General features: G+C 45.0%; 1 protein-coding gene across 5 annotated transcripts in view; it reads left to right on the plus strand.

The window, feature by feature from the left end:
- The window catches only part of CENPE (centromere protein E), a 1,295,748-nt gene that overhangs the window by 804,561 nt on the left and 471,319 nt on the right, over nucleotides 1-19,868 (plus strand). For all 5 annotated transcript variants that reach the window (XM_069241483.1, XM_069241500.1, XM_069241509.1 and 2 more), the window contains one exon: nucleotides 3,786-4,079. In XM_069241483.1, the coding sequence (XP_069097584.1) occupies nucleotides 3,786-4,079 (294 nt within the window). The remainder of the gene's footprint in view (nucleotides 1-3,785; nucleotides 4,080-19,868) is intronic.

The raw sequence follows: 19,868 nt of genomic DNA on the forward strand, positions 1-19,868 counted from the left end.
TATTTTCATTTGCCAAGGCTTGTTGGTGGTTTGGTGGGCCACTGACCCCCATTCCCTGTGCAATCCAACGACCGATGTGGGCCAGCTCGTGGGCGACTCCAAGGATCTCCTGCATCCCCTGGACTCTGCAGCTGGGCTTCTTCCTTTATCGTTCTGCAGGAACTTCACCTCCAAGAGAGTGAGCATTGCCTACCTGCACCTCCTGGACATCTGAGTGGTCTGGACACTGTTCCCTTCTTTTTCAGGTTCTTCACACCCTGAATCCACCCTTGAGTTCCACCGACCTGGTCCACGTGTCGCTACAGCAGCTGGACAATCGAGGCACCCCTTGACTCTAACAAAGGTTTAAATGTCCCCCCTATGCACATGGGCTCCCTGTTGTAGGTACTTCTATCTTCTGGCTATCTGCGGGTGTGATGCTATTCAACCTTCAATGTGCCAACTGATTTCCTCTGGGTCCACTGGGAAAGGTGCTGAATCTGTACAAACCCAACCACAACGGTCCTATATTAGCCTATGGGACACCCAGTTCGATAACTCGGCGCCTGTGGGATTCCTGATACTTACCTCTGGGTATTCTGTACTCCCCCAGCCCTTGGGATCCTAGCCCTTAATTTGTTTGGGCACCTCCATTCTTATAGCACTTTCTTTTATATGGTTTGGACCCCCCATAGGACTTCATGTATTCCTAAGCTTTCACTGATTGTTTCTAAGTATATATTTTGTGTGTAGAGATCTCCAAGTGGAGTTCTACCAACGTTAGGATAGTACTTGTGTTTTAATAAAAAATGATGTATTTTTGTAAGACATTGTGTGTTTTTTTTTTTTTTGTGCGAAGATCACTGACTGACTACTGTGTTACTGTAAGTGCTTTACACTCTTCCAAGATAAGCCTGAGATGCTCTCCAAAGATACCGCTAGAGAGCTTTGACTATCTGGACACCTAAACACTATCATTAAGGGTTGCCAGGACTCAGTATAGGGTGCCACATCATAGGTGTACACCATAAACTGAGCCAGCCTCCTACAGAGTCTGCTTTGTCTCCGAAGAGAAGGGTGCCATCGAACAGCATGTCCATGAGCGCAGCTTGGACATCCCCTGAAAAGCCAGGCGTCATCAACCAAGCATGGTGCCTCAAGGCCACTGTTGATGCAACCTATTTACCCAGTGAGTTGGTTGTATCCATTCCATGTCATATTGTGAACTTCGGTGTCTCTCCCATCAGCAACAGCTTGTGAGAGAATGGCCCGGGCCTCCTCCAGAACCTGTGGCAGTACCTTCGCAACCGTGTCCCGTAAGGTATATGAGTGACAGCCCGGAAGGCTTGCGGTAGTCACTGATTGCAATGCCAGACAGGAGAAAGAAAGCATCTTCTTTCTATGCTGATCCATTCTTTTGGATTCCCTATCTATGGGTGCAGAAGGGAGTGCGCTGAGAGAACCAAGCTCCCGGGGTGGGGTGTTGGGTTAGGAGTACTGGGTCATAAGGCGCAGGTCTATGGTGGCGGGTAATTGTCCTATTAACTGAAGCCCTGTGCTTGGTTTGGACCAAGTCCCCAGCAATACATCAGTGAGGGCTTCATTGAATGGCAAAAGGTGTTCTGAAGAGGAAACCCAAGGCTGAAGCACCTCAGTCAAGACCAGGGATGCCCTCCTCAACACCATTGAATAGGACGCTCCCTCCTCTGTAGCCACGGTACGGTGAGAAAGCATTCCAGCGTAAAGTGAATTGTCTAGACCCACTGCCTTCACCCAGTTGCTAAGCAGCGCCCATGGCGTTATTAGGCTGGTATTCTGAAGGATCCAGCGACCCCCTCCATACTCTTGATGTACCCATAAGAAAAAAGGTCAGATCAGACCTTGAGAGCAAGATCCCTGTTGGAATGTGCATCGGGTGATGCCGATTGCTGTCCTGGCCAGCGTCGGGAGGGTAGATGTCTGCACCGTCATCAGGGAAGGTCGCGATGGCACGATCTGCACTGGTGCAGATCTGGAAACTGATACTTTGGTGTTCTCCAGAGCCGAAGCTGCCGGTGCAGAACCCGGAGGGGCCCCTGCTGACCTCACGGGGCCGGAATGCGCTCCAGCAGGGTTGGACTGCCGAAAAATGAGGTGCATGGCCTCATAGAACTCATGGAGTTGGAGAGGGGTGGCTCTAGCTCCTGGAAACATGGGTATGTGCATAGCAGACCCAGAAGCAGGCTCAGAGGTCTACAGCGACAATGCTCCTTTTCCCACGTTGCTTCTTCTGTCTGGGGTGAAGTCGAAGAATGTTTGCTGCTCTTCTACTTCTTCTTGTGCTTAACTGAAAGTCCTGAAGATTTCCAGTGAGACGACAGAGTGTGGGCTCCTTGAGCGGAACCTTCCTCAGGAGCGATGCAGAGGTGAGCGCCGGGCCACAAGTATCTTTAGGGACCTCTCCCTTAAAGCCTTGGGTTAATGGCCTGGCACTCTGAGCATAACTTGGGTCTTGGTCACGCCCCAAACACCAAAGACACACAGGGTGCGAATTTGTCATGGACATCATCCGATGACAGGAGTCAAAGAGCTTGAAGCCGTTCTTCAGTGACAACATATCAGTGCACCAGAATGCCAAAAATCTTCAACAAAAGTTGAAGTCCAGTCAAAAAGTGACTGTTTGGGTAAGTCTTCTTCAAATCTGGGCATAGGCTGGCATGGAAAAAAAAGATCGGAAGTCAGGACGCCGGGGTGCCGCCTATATACGACTCACAGCATTATATAAGGTGAACACGACAGACACAGTAGACCATTGCTTCCAAAACGCACGCCAAGGCTGCTGCTCGAGAAACTTCTTTGAATCCAGACTGACGCCCGGGGGAAATTCTAAGGTGAGAAATTTGCAACTAGAAGTCTCAATCAAATATGCCTACTTTTCTAAAAATGGCACTGCTAAAATAGTACCATTAAATCCAACTTCGCCAGTAAGCAGGATTTCTCTCTACTGTTCCAAACATACCAAACGTGACAGTGCCACTCCTTTCAGATCAGAAATTACCACTTAAAAGAACAGAAGGGAATTTCCAATGTTGGCTTATAAGAAGAGCAGGCTTCCCAATAGTGAAAAACGACTTTGGGAGTTTTTCACTACCAGGACATTAAAACTTATAAGTACATTTCCTGCCTTCTACTTACTTAGCACCCTGCCCTATCGGCTACCTATCGCCTACCTTTGGGGTGCCTTTAATGTAATAAAAGGGGAGTTTAAAGCTTTGCAGGTAATTTTAAATGCCAAGTCGAAGTGACAGTGAAACTGCACACACAGGCCTTGCAATGGCAGGCCTGGGACATGGTTAAGGGGCTACTTATGTGGATGGCACAATCAGTGCTGCAGGCCCACTAGTAGCATTTAATTTACAGGCCCTGTGCACCTCTAGGGCACTTTTACTAGGGACTTACAGGTAAATTAAATATGTTAATTGGGTTGGAGCCAATTTTACCATGTTTAGGGGAGAGAGAGCACAAGAAGTTTAGCACTGGTTAGCATTAGTAAAGTGTGCGGAGTCCTAAAACCAGCAAAAACAAGATCAGAAAAATTGAGGGAGGCAGTCAAAAAGTTGGGGGAAGACCACCTTAAGGCTGTCATATCGAACAGTTTCTTTTTCACACACCCGCATATATTGTTTCAGTAAGGTATCCCTTTGCTGAACATAAAGCCATTTCTAGGAAGATGTTTGCTCAATTTAAACAGATGGTTTTTGTAACGTACGTTTTGTGAGTTGTTGCTTTTTTTTTTTTTCATTTTTTTTTTTCATTTTTTTTTTCAGATATCTTCTTTAGTTGAAGAACTGCAACAGACGCATAAAGAAAAAGAACAGATTATGAACAGCAAAAAGGAGATTGAGCATAGAATGTCATCCGAAGTGCAGCTGCTTGAAGAACGTTTGAAGGCATGTGAGACTATGCTGGAAACAGTGGAGGGTGAAAAATGTAATTACATTCAAAAGCTCAGAGATCTACTAGAAAGATTAACATCTTTAACTCTGGAGAAAAAGGAGCTGCAGTATATCCAAAAGGCCATCCAAACCGAGAGAGACCAACTTTGTGGTGATTTCCAGAAGGTAAGAACAAATCATTGCATTTATTTCTAGCCTGTAAGACAGCTGTGTTCTTAAATAGATCTGTAGGGCACACAAGTCTCTAGATTCTTTCCCTAATGCTTTAATTTGGAAAGTGTTGCACCTACTCATTGATTCTCTTCCTAATTTAATATTTCACCTCTTGCATTCCTCCTGGCGCAAGACTAGATCTTGAAACTTGTAAAATCTCCCTTGCCAGTAAATAGTGCCACAGTACCATCTCAGCTCGTATAAGGCTCCACTCAACCGCACAGTCGTCAGTTCCTTAATTTCGTACCCATTGTTAATCCGTAGTTGCTTTCCTAGGAGTGTTTTCCATTTTATTTTGCTGTGCCAAATAAAAACGTCTCCAAAGTTGTCAGACTTTAAGTGATGCCACTTTCGTGGCAGTCAGATCTCTCATACCTGAATGACTCATGGTTATGGTGCATGGGCTCTAAAGATGACTTCATTTACCATTTATTTATTTAATTGTTATTAGCCTATCCGGCCTTAACAATAATCACACAATAGATATCAATCCCTCGAACTCAATAAAAATCACATTAAATAAAACATCTCAATAAAAGGAACTATGCTTGAATTTGATTTAACATGTGCCAAAATGTATCCAATTTACCATGCATTATCGTAAAACCTGATTTGACCATAATTTACATAAAAGCTTAACTTATTCTAGAAAAACATAATGAGTCTAATATTTAAAATGTCTTATTATGGGACGAGTCATTTGGGGCCTTGCGTTGCCTTCCAGCCATTTAATAAAAGCCCGAGGCCTAACCCAGTTTACACTACCCTGCACCGATTTCCCAAGCTAAATAGGTACGGGATAACATAGGCTATTGTGCCTGTGCCAACTGTAGGTGCATTGATAGACGTAATTTCCATGCTTCCAAGATATAGGTTGAGACCTTTGTCACAATGTATTTCTCATCTGAACGCATACATAGCGCTTCCGCCTCCTTGCACTTCCTAACTCCGGAAGTTCTGAAAAGTGGGCGAAGGTACAATTTACGGAGTCTGAGCGTAAAGTGGCATAGTAAAAGGAAGTGGGAAAGTGTTTCCGGACCACCATGAAGGCATGGACAACATTCTAAACTACTCGGAGGAGCGGATTGCCATCTGTTGACCACCGCTGTCACTGGTAGTGTGCCCATACGGAATTTAAAGTAGAGAGCCCTTTTTTCCTCCGGATAAATACTGTCTATGAATGATGCTGGTTTAAGCTCTTGGTTAAACAAAATATACCGCTTGAATAAAGGGCTAAATGACTCGCACATAATCTCTGTCTTTCGCTCCCAATATGCCTTTTTTATGACAGCTAGACTAGGCCTTCCGATTTTTTCTGGATGGAGCCAAAAGTCATCCTGGCCGATAGCAGCCAGGATAGTTGAGATATGTTTGAACCAGGGCAGTTTCCGATGGTTTTGCAGCTTCATGATATCCTTAAGTACATCTCTGAATGGTTTAAGAGCCTCTTTTGTCCAAATACGGATCCAGTATCTTACTGGAGCCAGAGCGATGTAGTCCTCAACCTTTCTCATCTGTAGATCAATTCTTATTGCGTTCATTGGTGTAGCATTACCTAGACAAAGTAATTGGCGTAAAAATTTGTTCTCGGTTACTTGTATTGATGGAATCTTTCTGAATCCCCAGATCTCTGCGCTGTAAAGTGCTGCGGCTCTTGCTTTTGTTTTGTATGCAAGCAGTGCAGAGCTCACGGAGTGATTGCCTGTAGCCTTGGCAAATCTGAGTACTGCTCCGGCTTGTTGGGCCAAGGAAATTCTGCTTTTGTAGATTTGTGGTTTCCATGTCTGTTTTTCATCTAATCTGCAGCCCAGGTAATCATAGGTGGCCACTCGGGCCAGAGGCTTATTATTTACCCTAAAAGTCGATTGCAACGTCTGTTTTTGGTTGAGAATCATAAACTTTGTTTTCCCCTCATTGATTACCATGCTCCTTGAGGTACAGAAAGATTCAAAGCCCCTAAGTAGACCATGCATTGCTATCTCTGTTCTTGCCAGTAATACGGCGTCATCAGCAAAGAGCAAGATAGGTATACTTTCATTGGCTAGTTTTGGCACGTCCAGATTTAATTCCTTCAAAACTTGACTTACTTTATTTATATAACAATTGAATAAGGTTGGGGCCAAAACACAGCCTTGTTTTACACCTCGCTCAATTGGAATTTTGGCCGTATAATCATTTCTCGTAGAGTATCTGACCCTGGCAGTGTTTCCTGTATGCAATAGAATTAACAGCCTTAAGATTTTTCCCTGTATGCCCATGTCCGACAATAGCTGCCATAATGTTTGGCGATTTACGCTGTCGAAGGCTGTTTGGAGATCCACAAAGACCAGGTATAATGGACTGTTTTTAAGGGTGGTGTATTTAGCACAGATCATGTTTAGCTTAAAAAGTTGATCTGTTGTACTTTGGCCTCTCCTAAAACCAGCTTGGTGTGTTGATATTAAATCTCCGTCCTCTAGCCATTGGTCTAGACGCGACTGAATCAATTTGGCAAAGATCTTTCCAACACTATCAAGCAGTGAGATAGGTCTATAATTGCTCACCATGTCCCGAGGCCCTTTTTTGTGAATTGGAACGATTATTGATTCCTTCCAAGAAGGAGGGATTGCCTCATAATGCCAAACACTGTTGAATAGACGGGCTAGAGCAGGTAACCATAACGTTAGCTGGTTACGGTAAGCATCTGAAGGGATGCCATCTGGGCCTGCAGCCTTATGCGGCTTTTGAAGGAGGATGACTTGTTTAATCTCTTTTTCACTGAATTCCGGTATTAACTTCATTGCACGTGGAATGACGTGGGCTACTTGCGTGGAATTTGTGCTGGAAAATTCGTTAGAGACTAGTGCATTCTGGATTCCGTTTACCGATCTAAAAAGACAATTTGAAGATGCTGCGTGGGTCTTTTGAAGAGGAAATACTTTGCTTAATCTTTGATTTCTGCCTCCCAGCCCTTGAGTGAGGATGTTTGGGTTAGTGGCCATCCCTGGTTCTGTCTTGGCCACTTCCTGATACAAGGCAGTAAAGTGCTTTACCCAAAGTTGAGGGTTAATATTCAGTTCTAGGTTTTTCGGGGGGCCTTCGCATCCCCACCTGACTATCTCCCAAAACTTTTTGGGGTTCCCTGCCGTTATTGCTTGCAGTAAAGTTTTCCAAAGTTTATGTGGAAATATCTTCCTTTTGTATCTTAATAATTTTTTGTACTGTTGCCTACATCCATGAAAATGTTGCTCGTTGGAATCATTCAAGTGCCGGTTCTTCAGTGCTTGTGATAAGGTCTTTTTTAGCTTTAAACACTCTTCATCGAACCAGCCCTCCATCATTTTAGGATTGATTTGAGGATGCTTGATCTTTTCCTTTTTTGTTTGCAGTAGCAGATTATTAAAGTTATGCAGGAGGGGTATAGCGTCATTATCTGATGGGTTTAAGAACGTGCTAAGTAATGACAACCAGGTTTGGCTGGGAACACTCATATAAGGTTCATCCTCATTTGACCTTAATATGTTTTTCCTGTTTGGTCTCATAGTTATTGTTAGGCTATTTCCGTTGAATGGAGACTCCGCCTTCCCTGGGCTCGCGTCCGGATGGACTATCTCCATTAGCAGTGGGTCGTGATCACTCTCGATTCTGTCCCTTATTTCCATATCGATGACATAATGCCAGGCTTCGATGTTTATTGCCATATAGTCAATTATGCTTTGCCTTTTTCCAGTTCGAAAGGTAGATTTAAAGGTTTTATCTGACTTTGTTCTCCCATTTAATGTGCGAAGTCCTCCTTCTATTAATGCTTCAAAGATTAATTCTCCTTTCTTGGAGTCATTACAGCGTTGGATAAGAGGCGTTGGGATATTCCAAGCATAATCTTCCTCTGCTACTTGTTCGTCCCAGAGGATAGAATGAGGTTTAGTGTTGAAGTCACCACATATCAATAAAAAGGTTTTACAAGGTTGGAGAGCCAAGGCAATCAGAGTGAGATTCAATTTCCATGATGTGTGTCTGGGATGAGCACCAAGGCAAGGGATGTTGCCCTACCTCCTGTGCTTGGGGCAACTCAACTTTGATGGCAAATACTCAGTGGTCCTTGTACAGTAATAGAGAGGACCTTCAAATTGAAATTGAAACATGGTTTATAAAATGCGACTTATGTACCACATGGTGCTTTAATCCATTGAAAATTGCAAGATGGCTATAAAAGTAAGAATTAACTGAAAATAAAAATAGGAGTTAGCGTCTTGAAAAAAGGCAGTTCTTAACGTTCGTAGAGAACTGAGCTCTTTTGGATTGAGAAGAACAGGGAGTGAATTTTGAAGTTTGGCTCAACAACTGTAGGAGAGCCACCTCTAAGCTGCGAAGAGCAGTTTGTAGCGGGAAGAATCAGGCAGGCATTAGGAGATATAAGAGTTCTTGCTGGAACATAGGCTTTAAATTAACTTTTGTAGGCTAGGGGACTGGATTGCTGAATGGATCTATGGGTATGTGTAATAATTTTATGTTGGATCCTCTTGTGGGTGTAAGCCAGTGAAAGTTTTTCAATGCAGAAGATACAGAATACCATCTAAGAAGATGAAGAAGCCTAACTGCAGCATTTTGGACCTGCTGATGTTTAAGGAGTTGCTAAGTGTGCCCGAAGTACAAGGCTTTAGAATTATCAGCTGAGACTTTATTAGTACATGAATCAGCGTCTTTCTGGCCTTAAGAGAAAGCCTAACACCTTGCGCAGGACTGAGTAGTCCAAAGCAGGTGAATGAGATTGATAATATCTGATGTTTAAAGGAAGGTTGATTATCAAATTTGACACCTAGGTTCCTGACAACCTAGACTTGGGAAGGAGGTGAACCGATGTCCTGAGCTCCACAGGAATCATTCCAGAGATGTTGTTTTTTCCTACAATCAGCAGTTCTGTTCTATCAGATGATTTCCATTCATTCAAGAGGGAGCACAGTTAGCACAAGGAGGAAATTTATTATTTTCAACAGTGTTGTTCCTTAAGTGTTTGGTCTCAGTTAATGGCTCTGTTCCCCAATTCAGACCTAGACATCAACTTCGGAGCTGGACTTCGTGGAGATACTGGAGCTGGCTCCGCACCTGGAGTTCTCTTATCTTTTGGCAGTTTTATTATAGCCTTAACCCAGGTATTGCTGTCCTTCTTTTCAAAGAAAACTTTATTTCTTCTGGTGTCTCTCAGGGTGGCAGTGTGCCACCCTGAGATACACCAGAACTGGGCATAGGTCTGCAGCTTCAGTCCTGGTGCTGGTCACCTCCCACTGGGACTCAGTCACACTGCTGTGGTACCAGCTGAATCTATATCCCTTCTTTGCCGGCCACCTCTGCACCTTCTTCGGTTCGATTGCACAGTTTGGTGATTTTTCCGAACACTGATCAGGTCCAGATGCAGGGCACAGCAGTTAATAGGCAAGTCACCTTACAAGTGTAGGAGGCTGGCCTGGTTTGTAGTGGGTACCTAAGGTACTTACACCAGGTACAGTTATCCCTTATTAGTGAAATGTAGTCAGTGTCTAGAAGCCAGGCTCTCTAACGGTAGTGTGGCTGAGCAGCCAAGGCCTAACTAGGAGACAAGCAAGCTCATGCAATACCACTGTAGTCACACAACACTCACACACACAATAGAAAATACTCAGTGTTACAAAAATCAAGGTACTTTTATTTTAATGACACAGATGCCAAAAATACTAGAGAATATACTCCCTTAAGAGGTAAGTAATACACAAATTACACTAATATACAGAAATAGCTGTAAAACCAGTTAGAAAACAGTGCAAATAGTTAAAATCGCAGGCAGAAATGGGCCTAGGGGGAACACAAACCATATACTAAGAAAGTGGAATGCGAATGTTGGTTTCCCACCTAGGCAAGTGTGTGTAGAGGGGCGCTGAGAGTATTAGAAAACACCAAAGATAAGTAATAGAAGGCACCCTAGAGCCCAGGAAAGCATGAGTAAATCACAGTAACTTTCCTAGAACACACAACGACTTGAGAAAGATTATTCAAGAACCAGAAGAGACTACAAGACACCAACGATGGATTCCTGGACCTGAAGACCTGTGGAAGAAGGGGATCAAGTCCAAGAAGCACAGAAGAGTCCAGGGAGAACAGGAGCCCCTCCTAACACGGATAAAGGTGCAAAAGAAGAACCACAGGTGAAGAACAACAATCAGTACTGCACCCAAGAAGATGGATGCAGGTTCCTGTTTGGTGCAGATCAGGTCCCACACCAGATGGATGATTGCAGTCTAGTTTGCGTCGCTGGATTCTGCCAACAAGCCTTGGCTCACGCAGAGCTCCCGGTTAGTGGAAAATGGTGCTGCCCGGGACTAGGAGGGACCTGGTGACTCTACCCAAGATGGGGAGTCAAAGGGGGCTCTCAGCAACTTTGAGAGCCCTCGGAAGACCAGGCAGCACACACAGGAGTCCCACAGCACAGGCACAAATACGGTGCAAAAGGATGGCCCACACAGCAACAAAGGGTCCCACGCTGCCAGAGAACCACGCAGGAGGCTATACGTCGCAGGAAGGGGTGCTGGGAGCCGGAGCTGCACGGTGCACAAAGAACTTCGTGGAAGGATACCAACAAGCTTTGCCAACTGCAAAACACAGGGGCACGTGGGTGTACTGTCTTGTGTGGGGAGGCAAGCTCTTACCTCCACCAAAGTTGGACAGTAGGACATCAGGACCGTAGGGACCACTTGAGTCCACCACTTGTGATGCTGGTTCCATGCACTTCATTAAGAGAGGGGATCCATGCTACCGGTCGTCGCTGCAGAGGGGTGCCTGCTGAAGCAGGGGAGTGACTCCTTCACTCCAAGGGAGATTCCTTCGTTCTTCTGGTGCAAGCTGAAGACAGGCTGTCCTCTGAGGATCCATGACCCGGAAACAGTTGCAGTTGCTTGCAGGAGCTGAATATACAATGTTGCTGAAGTTGTCTTTGCTTCTTTGTTGCAGTTTGTAGAGTTCCTGGAGGGTCCAGATGCAGTTTCTTTGGTAAGAAGGTGAAGTAATGGATGCAGAGGATTCCTGCTTCAGTTTTGCAATCTGAATCTGAAGAACCACCCAAGTGAGACCCTAAATAGCCCTGAAATAAGGATTGGTCAGCTAAACAGGTAAGCACCTATCAGGGGAGGGTTGTGACGTCACCTGCTGGCACTGGCCACTCAGATGCTCCCAGAGTTCCCTGCCAACTTGGAATCCAAGATGGCAAAACCTAGGGACCCTCTGGAGGAGCTCTGAGCACCACCCCTAGGGTGGTGATGGACAGAGGAGTGGTCACTCCCCTTTCCTTTGTCCAGTTTGGCACCAGAGCATGGCCTGGGGGTTCCTTGAACTGGTGTAGATTGGCTTATGCTAAGAGGGCATCAAATGTGCTCTTCAAAGCATATCCACTGGCTGGGAAGGCTAACCCTCCCCAGCCTGTAAAACCTATTTCCAAATGGAGAGGGTTTAACACCCATCTCCCAAAGAAAATCCTTTGTTCTGCCTTCCTGGGCTTGAGCTTCTTAAGCAACAGGAGGGCTGAAACCTATCCGAGAGGTGGCAGCAACTGGGGCTGCCTGGAAAACCTAACAAGGCTGTAATGGCAGTACTGGGGGACCTCTAAGGAGCCCCCATAGTGCATGGAATCATACAGCCAATGCTTGCAAAAGCATGGGGGTATGATTCCTACATGTTTGTTACCAAACATGCCTATGTTCGGGGTTACCATTATGTACCTGGACATAGGTAGTGCCCTTACACACAGACTCTGCACCTTGCACTCTGGGCTGGAGAGCCTGCTATAAGGTGACTTATAAGTGACCTGGTGCAGTGTGAATGGCAGTGAAAGGGTGCATGCAAATTTTCACGCAGGCTGCAATAGTGGTCCTGCAGGACCCTTTGCATGGGCTCCCTGTGGGTGGCAAAAGATATGCTGCTGCCCATCGGGAGCCCCTGGAACCCCGAAGCCCTGGGTACCTCAGTACCATACACTAGGGACCTATAAGGGGGCATCAGTATGCCACCTCTGGGTGAAATACTGGGTTACCAGCATGCTATAACCATAATTTAAAGGAGAGCATAACTACTGGGGTCCTGATTAGCAGGATCCCAGTACAGACAGTCGAGCACAATGACTAACTGGCCAAAAATGAGGGTGACCATGCTAGAAAGAGGCTACTTTCCTACAACAAGCCTTTGCCTTGTAGTGAGTATTTTGGCAGGTTTGCTTTGTTTTGGATTCATACCCCATTCAGAATCCCAACATCTTTAATCATGACTGGTATCTCACCCCATTGATTGGATGGCTAGTGTCTACTTAACTTTGCAAAATGCGAATGGCATGGACACTTCTTCTGAAGTTGCCCTGGAGTTTCTTCCTGTGTCTCCCACTGAGATAGATCCCTAATTTGTAGAGGTCCTTGAGCTGCCAATGCCTATGGAACAGAATAAAGCTAAGCTGCTCAGTGCAGATAGCCCGTCTCTTAGATTATTGAACCGTTGGCCTTGCATAACTAAGGCATTGATGGATTGCCTGTTAGTAGGATGGGACAATCCATCTTTGGTTGCCACTGTGAGCTGTAATGCTGCCTACTGCAGTCGCCTGCAGAGTTGTCTAAACCCTTAACCCCATTGTAGAAGAGCCCTTGTGGTTTTCCTTTTTATTTAAGCAGGTCTCTGATTTGTTTTGCCCCCCTCTCTACCCGACACGTAGTTGGGATGAAAGTGTTTTGTTTTGCATCTCTAATGCAGCTTGCGTCTTAGCCTGCTACCTGCATGCTTTGTGGAGTATGGTGGAATTGATCATACAGAATCTTCCTGATCATCATGGTAGTCATCTTTGTGGCCGTTTTACTGAAGTTGTGCACGACGGGCAGGATGTGGTGAAATAAATCCTATGCTCTGGCTTGGATATGTAAATCATGGTTCAGTCCATATATCCTTCCATCTCCATACTTTGCCATTTTTGGATTTGCTCCACCTAGTTCTCCAGAGGTGTCCAAGTGAATCTTTTGGACATGCCCACAGAGTGTGCTCATCTTTTCGGTGACATGGCTGATTTCCCTATAGCATGGGGCCATTCTTGTAGCCTGGCAGCAGCTAATACAGGCACTTTTGGAGCTACAGTGGACGTGGCGATTGAAGAAGCCATTGTGGACAGCAATAGCAGTCCTTTTCCTCCCAGGCCCTACAAAACCTATGTAATCCTTCTTTGAATGAATAGAGGTGGTCCGGCCTGCTGCTGTTCATCTTATCGGAGCGCTGGGCTCTTCAGATTCAGATTGTTGTGCTGTCTCTTCCAAGTCTTTCCCACACCCTTCCCACTTCCCTTCAGTCGTTCTGCATTTTGCTAATGGTTCTGACTCTTTTGAGCGAAGTTAGTACCATAGAACGAGATCAGGCTCAGTTGCTACTCTAGCTATTTTCTTCTTTAAAAAAAAAAAAAAAACAGAGGCCTCCACCCTATCCTGTACCTTAATGTTTTGAGTGCATCTCTCTTCAGCAAAAATAAAGATCTTTGTCACAAGTTGTTTTAGCCCCAGAGCTGGAAGATAGAGTATGTCTCCCAGTGCTTCTGGCAGTGCAAACCCCATGGCACAGAACATCAGTAAGTTTGTGTTCTAGCCAAAGGCAAACTGGTCCACCCTAAGAGTACCCCAGAGAGCTAGGTAGTTTGGAATACCTCTATGTAAAATTGCCTCTTGGGGTCATCAAAATCGCACCAAATTAGAATGTAGACCAACACATTCAATGAACCTGAGCCAAAAACATTGTGACCCTGGGTCCAAGACCACAGCCTTATGGCCTCCAGACACAAGAAGGGTGAGGACTTAACACCCTGCATGCTGGTGTACCACATCACAATAGTGCTGTCTGTGAACCTTAACTGACTAGTTGCAGATGGAGGGCAGAAGTGCTTCGAGGGGCTGGCTGCCCTGACGCAGACTCTGACATTTAGCCTTGCAAAAGGCGGACCCTACCCCTTTTAGGGTGCCACACCTCACTCCATGACTCTAATCCTCAACACCGATGTAGCAGACGTCAGAGGGGGAGCTGGTAGCCCTCTCTTATCAGAAGCCCACCCACAACAACCTCCATCGATGTTGCACCAACCTCAGACTTTCTCAATCTAACCCCTCAACACATCAATACCATGAATATGATCCTGATGAAGACAGTAGTAATTTATATGATGAGGACTTATTTCCAAACTTTCAGGATACCAGCGAGGTGGATACTTCCTCGGACACTGGCCTCCACTGACCATTACCGGCTATGGCTACCTAAGAATCTGCCTACGAATCGGCCTACTTTACCACTGTCATTAGGAGAGCAGCAATAGTGCAGGACCTCGCTTTACCTACTACTAATGTAAAAACAAATTTCCTCACAGAGGGACTCCATCCAGGTCAGACTGCACAGGAGCCTCTCCTTCACTTTAATGGGTGCTTATACTCAAGCTGCCATGCACCTGGGCTCAACCAATATCTTTACCTCCAGCAAAAAAAGGCAGATTTCAAGGCAATGTAGACCTGATCTGGGAGACCCCATCTTCCTCTTCTCCTGCCAGCCTTGCTGTCAGTTCAGTGAATTCTGGCTGCCTCCAGGGAAGATACTTGTATGCGCTCTGAGATATGGTGACATCTTGTCAGCTGTCCCAATTGACATTTGGCCCAACCTACAGTTCCTTAGTCAAGACTGGCAAGATGCAGTGAAGTACTGCATAAGATCGGGTCTGGACACTATCAACTTCTTAGGTAGGGTAGTTTTGAGTAGTGTGGTGCTTTGGCAAAACACTTGGATTCTCTCTACTGGTTTCTCAAGCGATGCCCAACAGTCGCTCCTGGACATACCACCACAAAACCAATTTAACCTTGGTGTTGCACAATCATTCGGTTGGATGTCACGCCCCCTTTTTACCTCCCTATGTAGAGGAGCATCAGGTGCAACTAGTGAGTGCTCTGGATTTTGCAGATTGGTTATGCCTGCCCCTTTCTGACATTACCTCACCCCCCCTTGAATGCCTCCCACACCACAGTGCCTCATGGAGCACCCGTTGTTCTTACTCTTAGAAGAAGTTTTCTTGTCCAAAGGAGCCATAGACAGATGCTGGCATCAGAGGTCAGAACTGATTGCTGTTCCCATTACTTTCTGGTGTCGTGGAAAGATGGATAACTCCAACCCATGCGAAACCTATGATCTCTGAACTTCATTTGGAAGGACAAGTTCAAAATGATCAGACTGGCCCAAGTTCTGTCCATAAGGCTGGATAGTGGTGTTGGGTCTGCAGGACGCGTGCTTCCACATTCCTGTCCTGCAGCCTGACAGACACTACTTGTGATTTCACATAAGCCATGACCAGAATCAATACTCCCCTTTGGTTTTACCAGTACACTGCAAGTGTTCACAAAAATGATGGTGGTTGTCCATACCCATCTGCAGAAGCCTGGATTACAAGTTTCCAGTATATAGACGGCTGGTGGTTAGAGGCTGGCTTGCCTCACTAAACAAGTATAAGAGAAACCCAGAATGTCCACGTGAACCTGGTTGTAATTATCACAAAATACATATCCACAAGAAACTCATTTTCAATCAATTTAAATATTATAGCAAACAAATCTTACTACTGGCCAACTCATACAAAAAATGATCATACAAGCTCTTGTATACAGACTTTAGAATGAAGAAAATAATGCGTTCCCCACTGTGAGAAGATGCTGCCAGTCTACCCAGCTCTTATATTAAGGTGACAAAAGCACCATTCTGGGTCAGACAGTGATACCAATATTTTACATCCAGCTGAGGGTTTAATAATTCCAACCTTTCCCCATTCCATTCCCCATTTTCTCTTGATGAGACCCTAGTATCCAGCATGAGGGTTGAAATGCCGTTGCCACGTTAGTCAGACAAGACCTCTTTGATTATGTTTTGAATTATCAATCAGTGTATTGACAGGCATACTTTATAACTTAAAAAGAGGCTGTCTTTGTGAGATACACAAAAGATCACAGAACTATAAGCGATTTCTTTATTGCTTTACCGTGTGGTGTCTTTTTTTTCCTCACTTGGAGATCACTTTTTTCAACTATCACTCTGGTTATTTTATAAAGTATGATTATAAAAATGATTGACCATTATATGCTGATGCAGCTTCCAAAACATTAAAAACATGTTTTTCACATGTGTGTTGGTACTGGATTCAGCTGAACTTTTTTGAAAGGTTCTAGAAAGATGATTTTCGTCTTCATTGAAGATTCAAACGTTTGTTAACCACCTCCATGTAAGCACCAATCTCCTGACCTCGTTGGGCTTTTCCATCCATGTGCTGAAATTACTCCTGATTCCTTCAGAGCAGCTCTTTCTTTGGAACCACTGTGGACATGTTGCTAAGCATTTCCTCTGTCTTACTGAATCCAGAACATGTGGACTACGATCCCAGTATTTCAGCCTTCCACTTAGGACTAAGTGGGTTGCTCTGAGGTTTCATTGCCTCTTGAATCCCTTGTGTGGACCATGCAAAGTGGCATACACCTGCCTCTGCAGAGGGGCGTGAAGCCTCAGTGGGCTCAGCTACAAGTGAACCTGTGAGATCACATTACATCCAGGTGTCAAAGGAAACTTCAAACGACCACCAGTGGTGGTTGCTAGTGAGCAATTAGACCAGCAGCAGACCTCTCTCCCTACCATACCCAGAGCTAATGGTTGTGAATGATGCATCATTTCTCAGCTGGTGGTGGGAGGCATCTGGGGGAGGTGGAGATCAAAGGACACTTGTCTCCATCTGAAGCCTGTGTCTATATCAGTTTGTTAAATCTGTGGGCAATACACTTGGCAATGAAGGCTTTCCTCTTACCCATCAAGTGGGAATAGACAACACTGCCACCTTGTGATAGTGCAACAAACCGGGTGGAGTGAAACTTTAGGTTCTGTGCCAGAAAGCTTTGCACCTTTTAAAACAGGTAAAATCTTCAGGACATCTCCCCGATCGTACAACACCTGGCAGGATATTTGAATGCTAGGGCAGACAAACTCATCCGACACGAACATGTGGATCACAAATGGCAGCTACACTCGGAGGAGGCACAGGACGTCTTCCAGCAGTGGGGAGAACCCAGAGTAGATCTTTTAACCTCCACAGAGAACATGGGATGTCCCAACTTTTCATTGGAGTTCAAACAGTAGCTCTTGCTTAGTGATTTCTTTTGTCTAAATTCAAACTCTTGGCTCATGCCTTACCGCCTCTTCCTCTTCTGCCCTGAGTTCTAAAGAAGTTGGGGAAAGATGGGGGCCCGAGTGACTCCTGGCGGGGAAAAGTGTGTGGTATTCAGAACCTCTGGCCATGAGCATCTCTGAGAAATTGGGTTGTTGGTTGACTCGGGTGTGAGCACTGGTCAAGCAACAGACACAGTCCCTTGCAGAGTGAACCACAAAGTCACCAATTTAACCTGTGCTTAATCCTTGGGATTTTGGCACAAAAAGCAGGCAGGGTAAACTTAAAGGTAGTGTGTTAAGTGTTTATGCAACACACACACAGTAATACAATATAAACATAACACATTAAAAATCCCAAACCAAATCTGAGAGCATTTTACTAATTTTTTTGACACCACAACCATCAAAATCCAATTAGTATAACCAGAGTTATGATCTTTTAATGTTTAAGATACAAAACAGCAAGTTCTCTTTTTTTGAAAATGGCCTCCTGGGAACTGTCAGTTACACTCAGGCATGTGACCTAGGACAGCTGCAGGAACAGAGGGCTAAGTGCAGGAAATGCTAACTTTCTAAAAGTGCTATTTTGAAACTTGTAATGTTAAATCTGTCTTTACAATTAAAGAGGGTTTATCATTACCAGTTCATAGACACCAAACATGATATGTCAATCACCTCAGGCTTAGGCATTATAGCTTATCAAATATAATAAGGAATCCCCAATGTTATCCAGTAGGACTGGTAGGCCTCACAGTAGTTACTCATTTGGTTTTTTTTCACTACTAGGACATGCAAAACTAAAAAGTACATGTCCTACCTTTTAATTACACAGCACCCTGCCCTCTGGAATACCTATAGGTTACATTAGGGGTGACTTATATGTAATAAAAGGGGAATTTAAGGCTTGGCGATGGGTTTTAAATGCCAGGTCAACATGGCAGTTGGACACTAACTTCAGGCTGCAATGGCAGGCCTGCAGCAAGTTCTAAGGTGTTACTTAAATGGGTGGCACAATAAGTGCTGCAAGCCCACTGGTAGCATTTAATTTACTGGCACTGGGTATATGGTATTGCACTTTACAAGGGACTTAAATGCAAATTAAATATGCCGATCAGGTATATGCCAATCAAACCATGTTTTAGGGAGAGAGCACACACACTTTAGCACTGGTTAGCAGTGGTAAAGTGCACAGAGCCCTAAAGCCAGCAAGCAAAAATCCAGAAAAAAGTAGGAGGAGGAAGGTAAAAGTTTGGGGGTGACCCTGTATATAGGGCCATTTCCAACAATATCTATCCTCCAATCCAGCTGCCACTTTAGAAGAACCACCTGTTGCAGCAGCAGGACAAGGGCCCTGCATTTGACCCTACACCTCCATGTGTGGAGATTGAGCAGCAGCATTTGGTGCCTTTTGGCCTTCCTCCTAAAGTGGTTTGTGTTATATTGACTGCCAAGTTTTCCTTCACCTAAACTGGCTGCGGGACACCGGTGAAGTTTATTTTTATGGTGTTCCTCCCGCAACTTATATCCTTTACAGGATATACTCTTATTTTGCTTCTTTAGTCAGCAGGGCCCTGCAGTGGCGACAGTTAAAGGTTGTCAGCTCTTTCAGCCTGTAGGTCTATCTGACCAGCCATCTATTTTCAAATCTTCCGTTGTGATACGATTCTTGAAAGGGCTGATTCATATGTTCCTGTCAACCTCATTTGTGATGCATCAGTGGGACCTTAATTAAGTTCTCACTTTCATCATGTTGATTACAATTGAATTGATGCATAGTTGTTTCTAATGTCTTGATTTTAAACACATTCTTCATAGCGATTAACTCAGCTTGTCACATCGGCTTACTATAAGCGCTGTCAGTACAACAGAATTATGCTTCTACCTACACAAGCTGGTTCTTCAAATGAAAGCTGCCATTATCCTGAAAGAGGTCACACCCTTTTATAGGGTATTCCATCAACATTTCAGCTTTCTTTGGCCCTCCCCACCTTTTGAGGGAGGAAGAACGACTCCCTTGTCTTGACCCAAAAAGGCCCTGGAGCTTCTACATCGATCGTGCCAGGGAATATCAGATAGATGATTAAGTTTGTAGGTTACTCTGGGGCAGAAAGGGGCAAAGCGGTACAGAAGAGGACCATCTCCTGATCGATTGTCTTGTGCAGTGAACTCAGTTATGGCCTGGTCAAGAAGCAGCCTCTGGAATGCTTGTGTGCTCATTCCACCAGAGCGAATAGTGCTACCATTGTGCTAGTGCATGCTGTGCCAGTCTTGGACATCTGCCACACTGCTGGGAAGGCTGTCAGACCATATGTTCATGAAGTACTATTTCCTGGATAGCCAGGTCCAGGTGGACGGTCATTTTGCCTGGTCTGTCCTGCAGAATTTCCTGAGCTAAGCATTCTACAGACCCGCCACCTGGGAGGCACTGCTTTGGTATCTGTACACAAGGTGAGTACTTTGCAGTTAGAAGTGTCCATCAGAAGAACAAGTTATTTACCTTCGGGAAATGCTCTGTCGAGTGGCTGCTCTTCCTAACTGCAGGTT

The sequence above is a fragment of the Pleurodeles waltl genome, chromosome 1_2, assembly GCF_031143425.1.
Source record: "Pleurodeles waltl isolate 20211129_DDA chromosome 1_2, aPleWal1.hap1.20221129, whole genome shotgun sequence".
Taxonomy (NCBI): Eukaryota; Metazoa; Chordata; class Amphibia; order Caudata; family Salamandridae; genus Pleurodeles; species Pleurodeles waltl.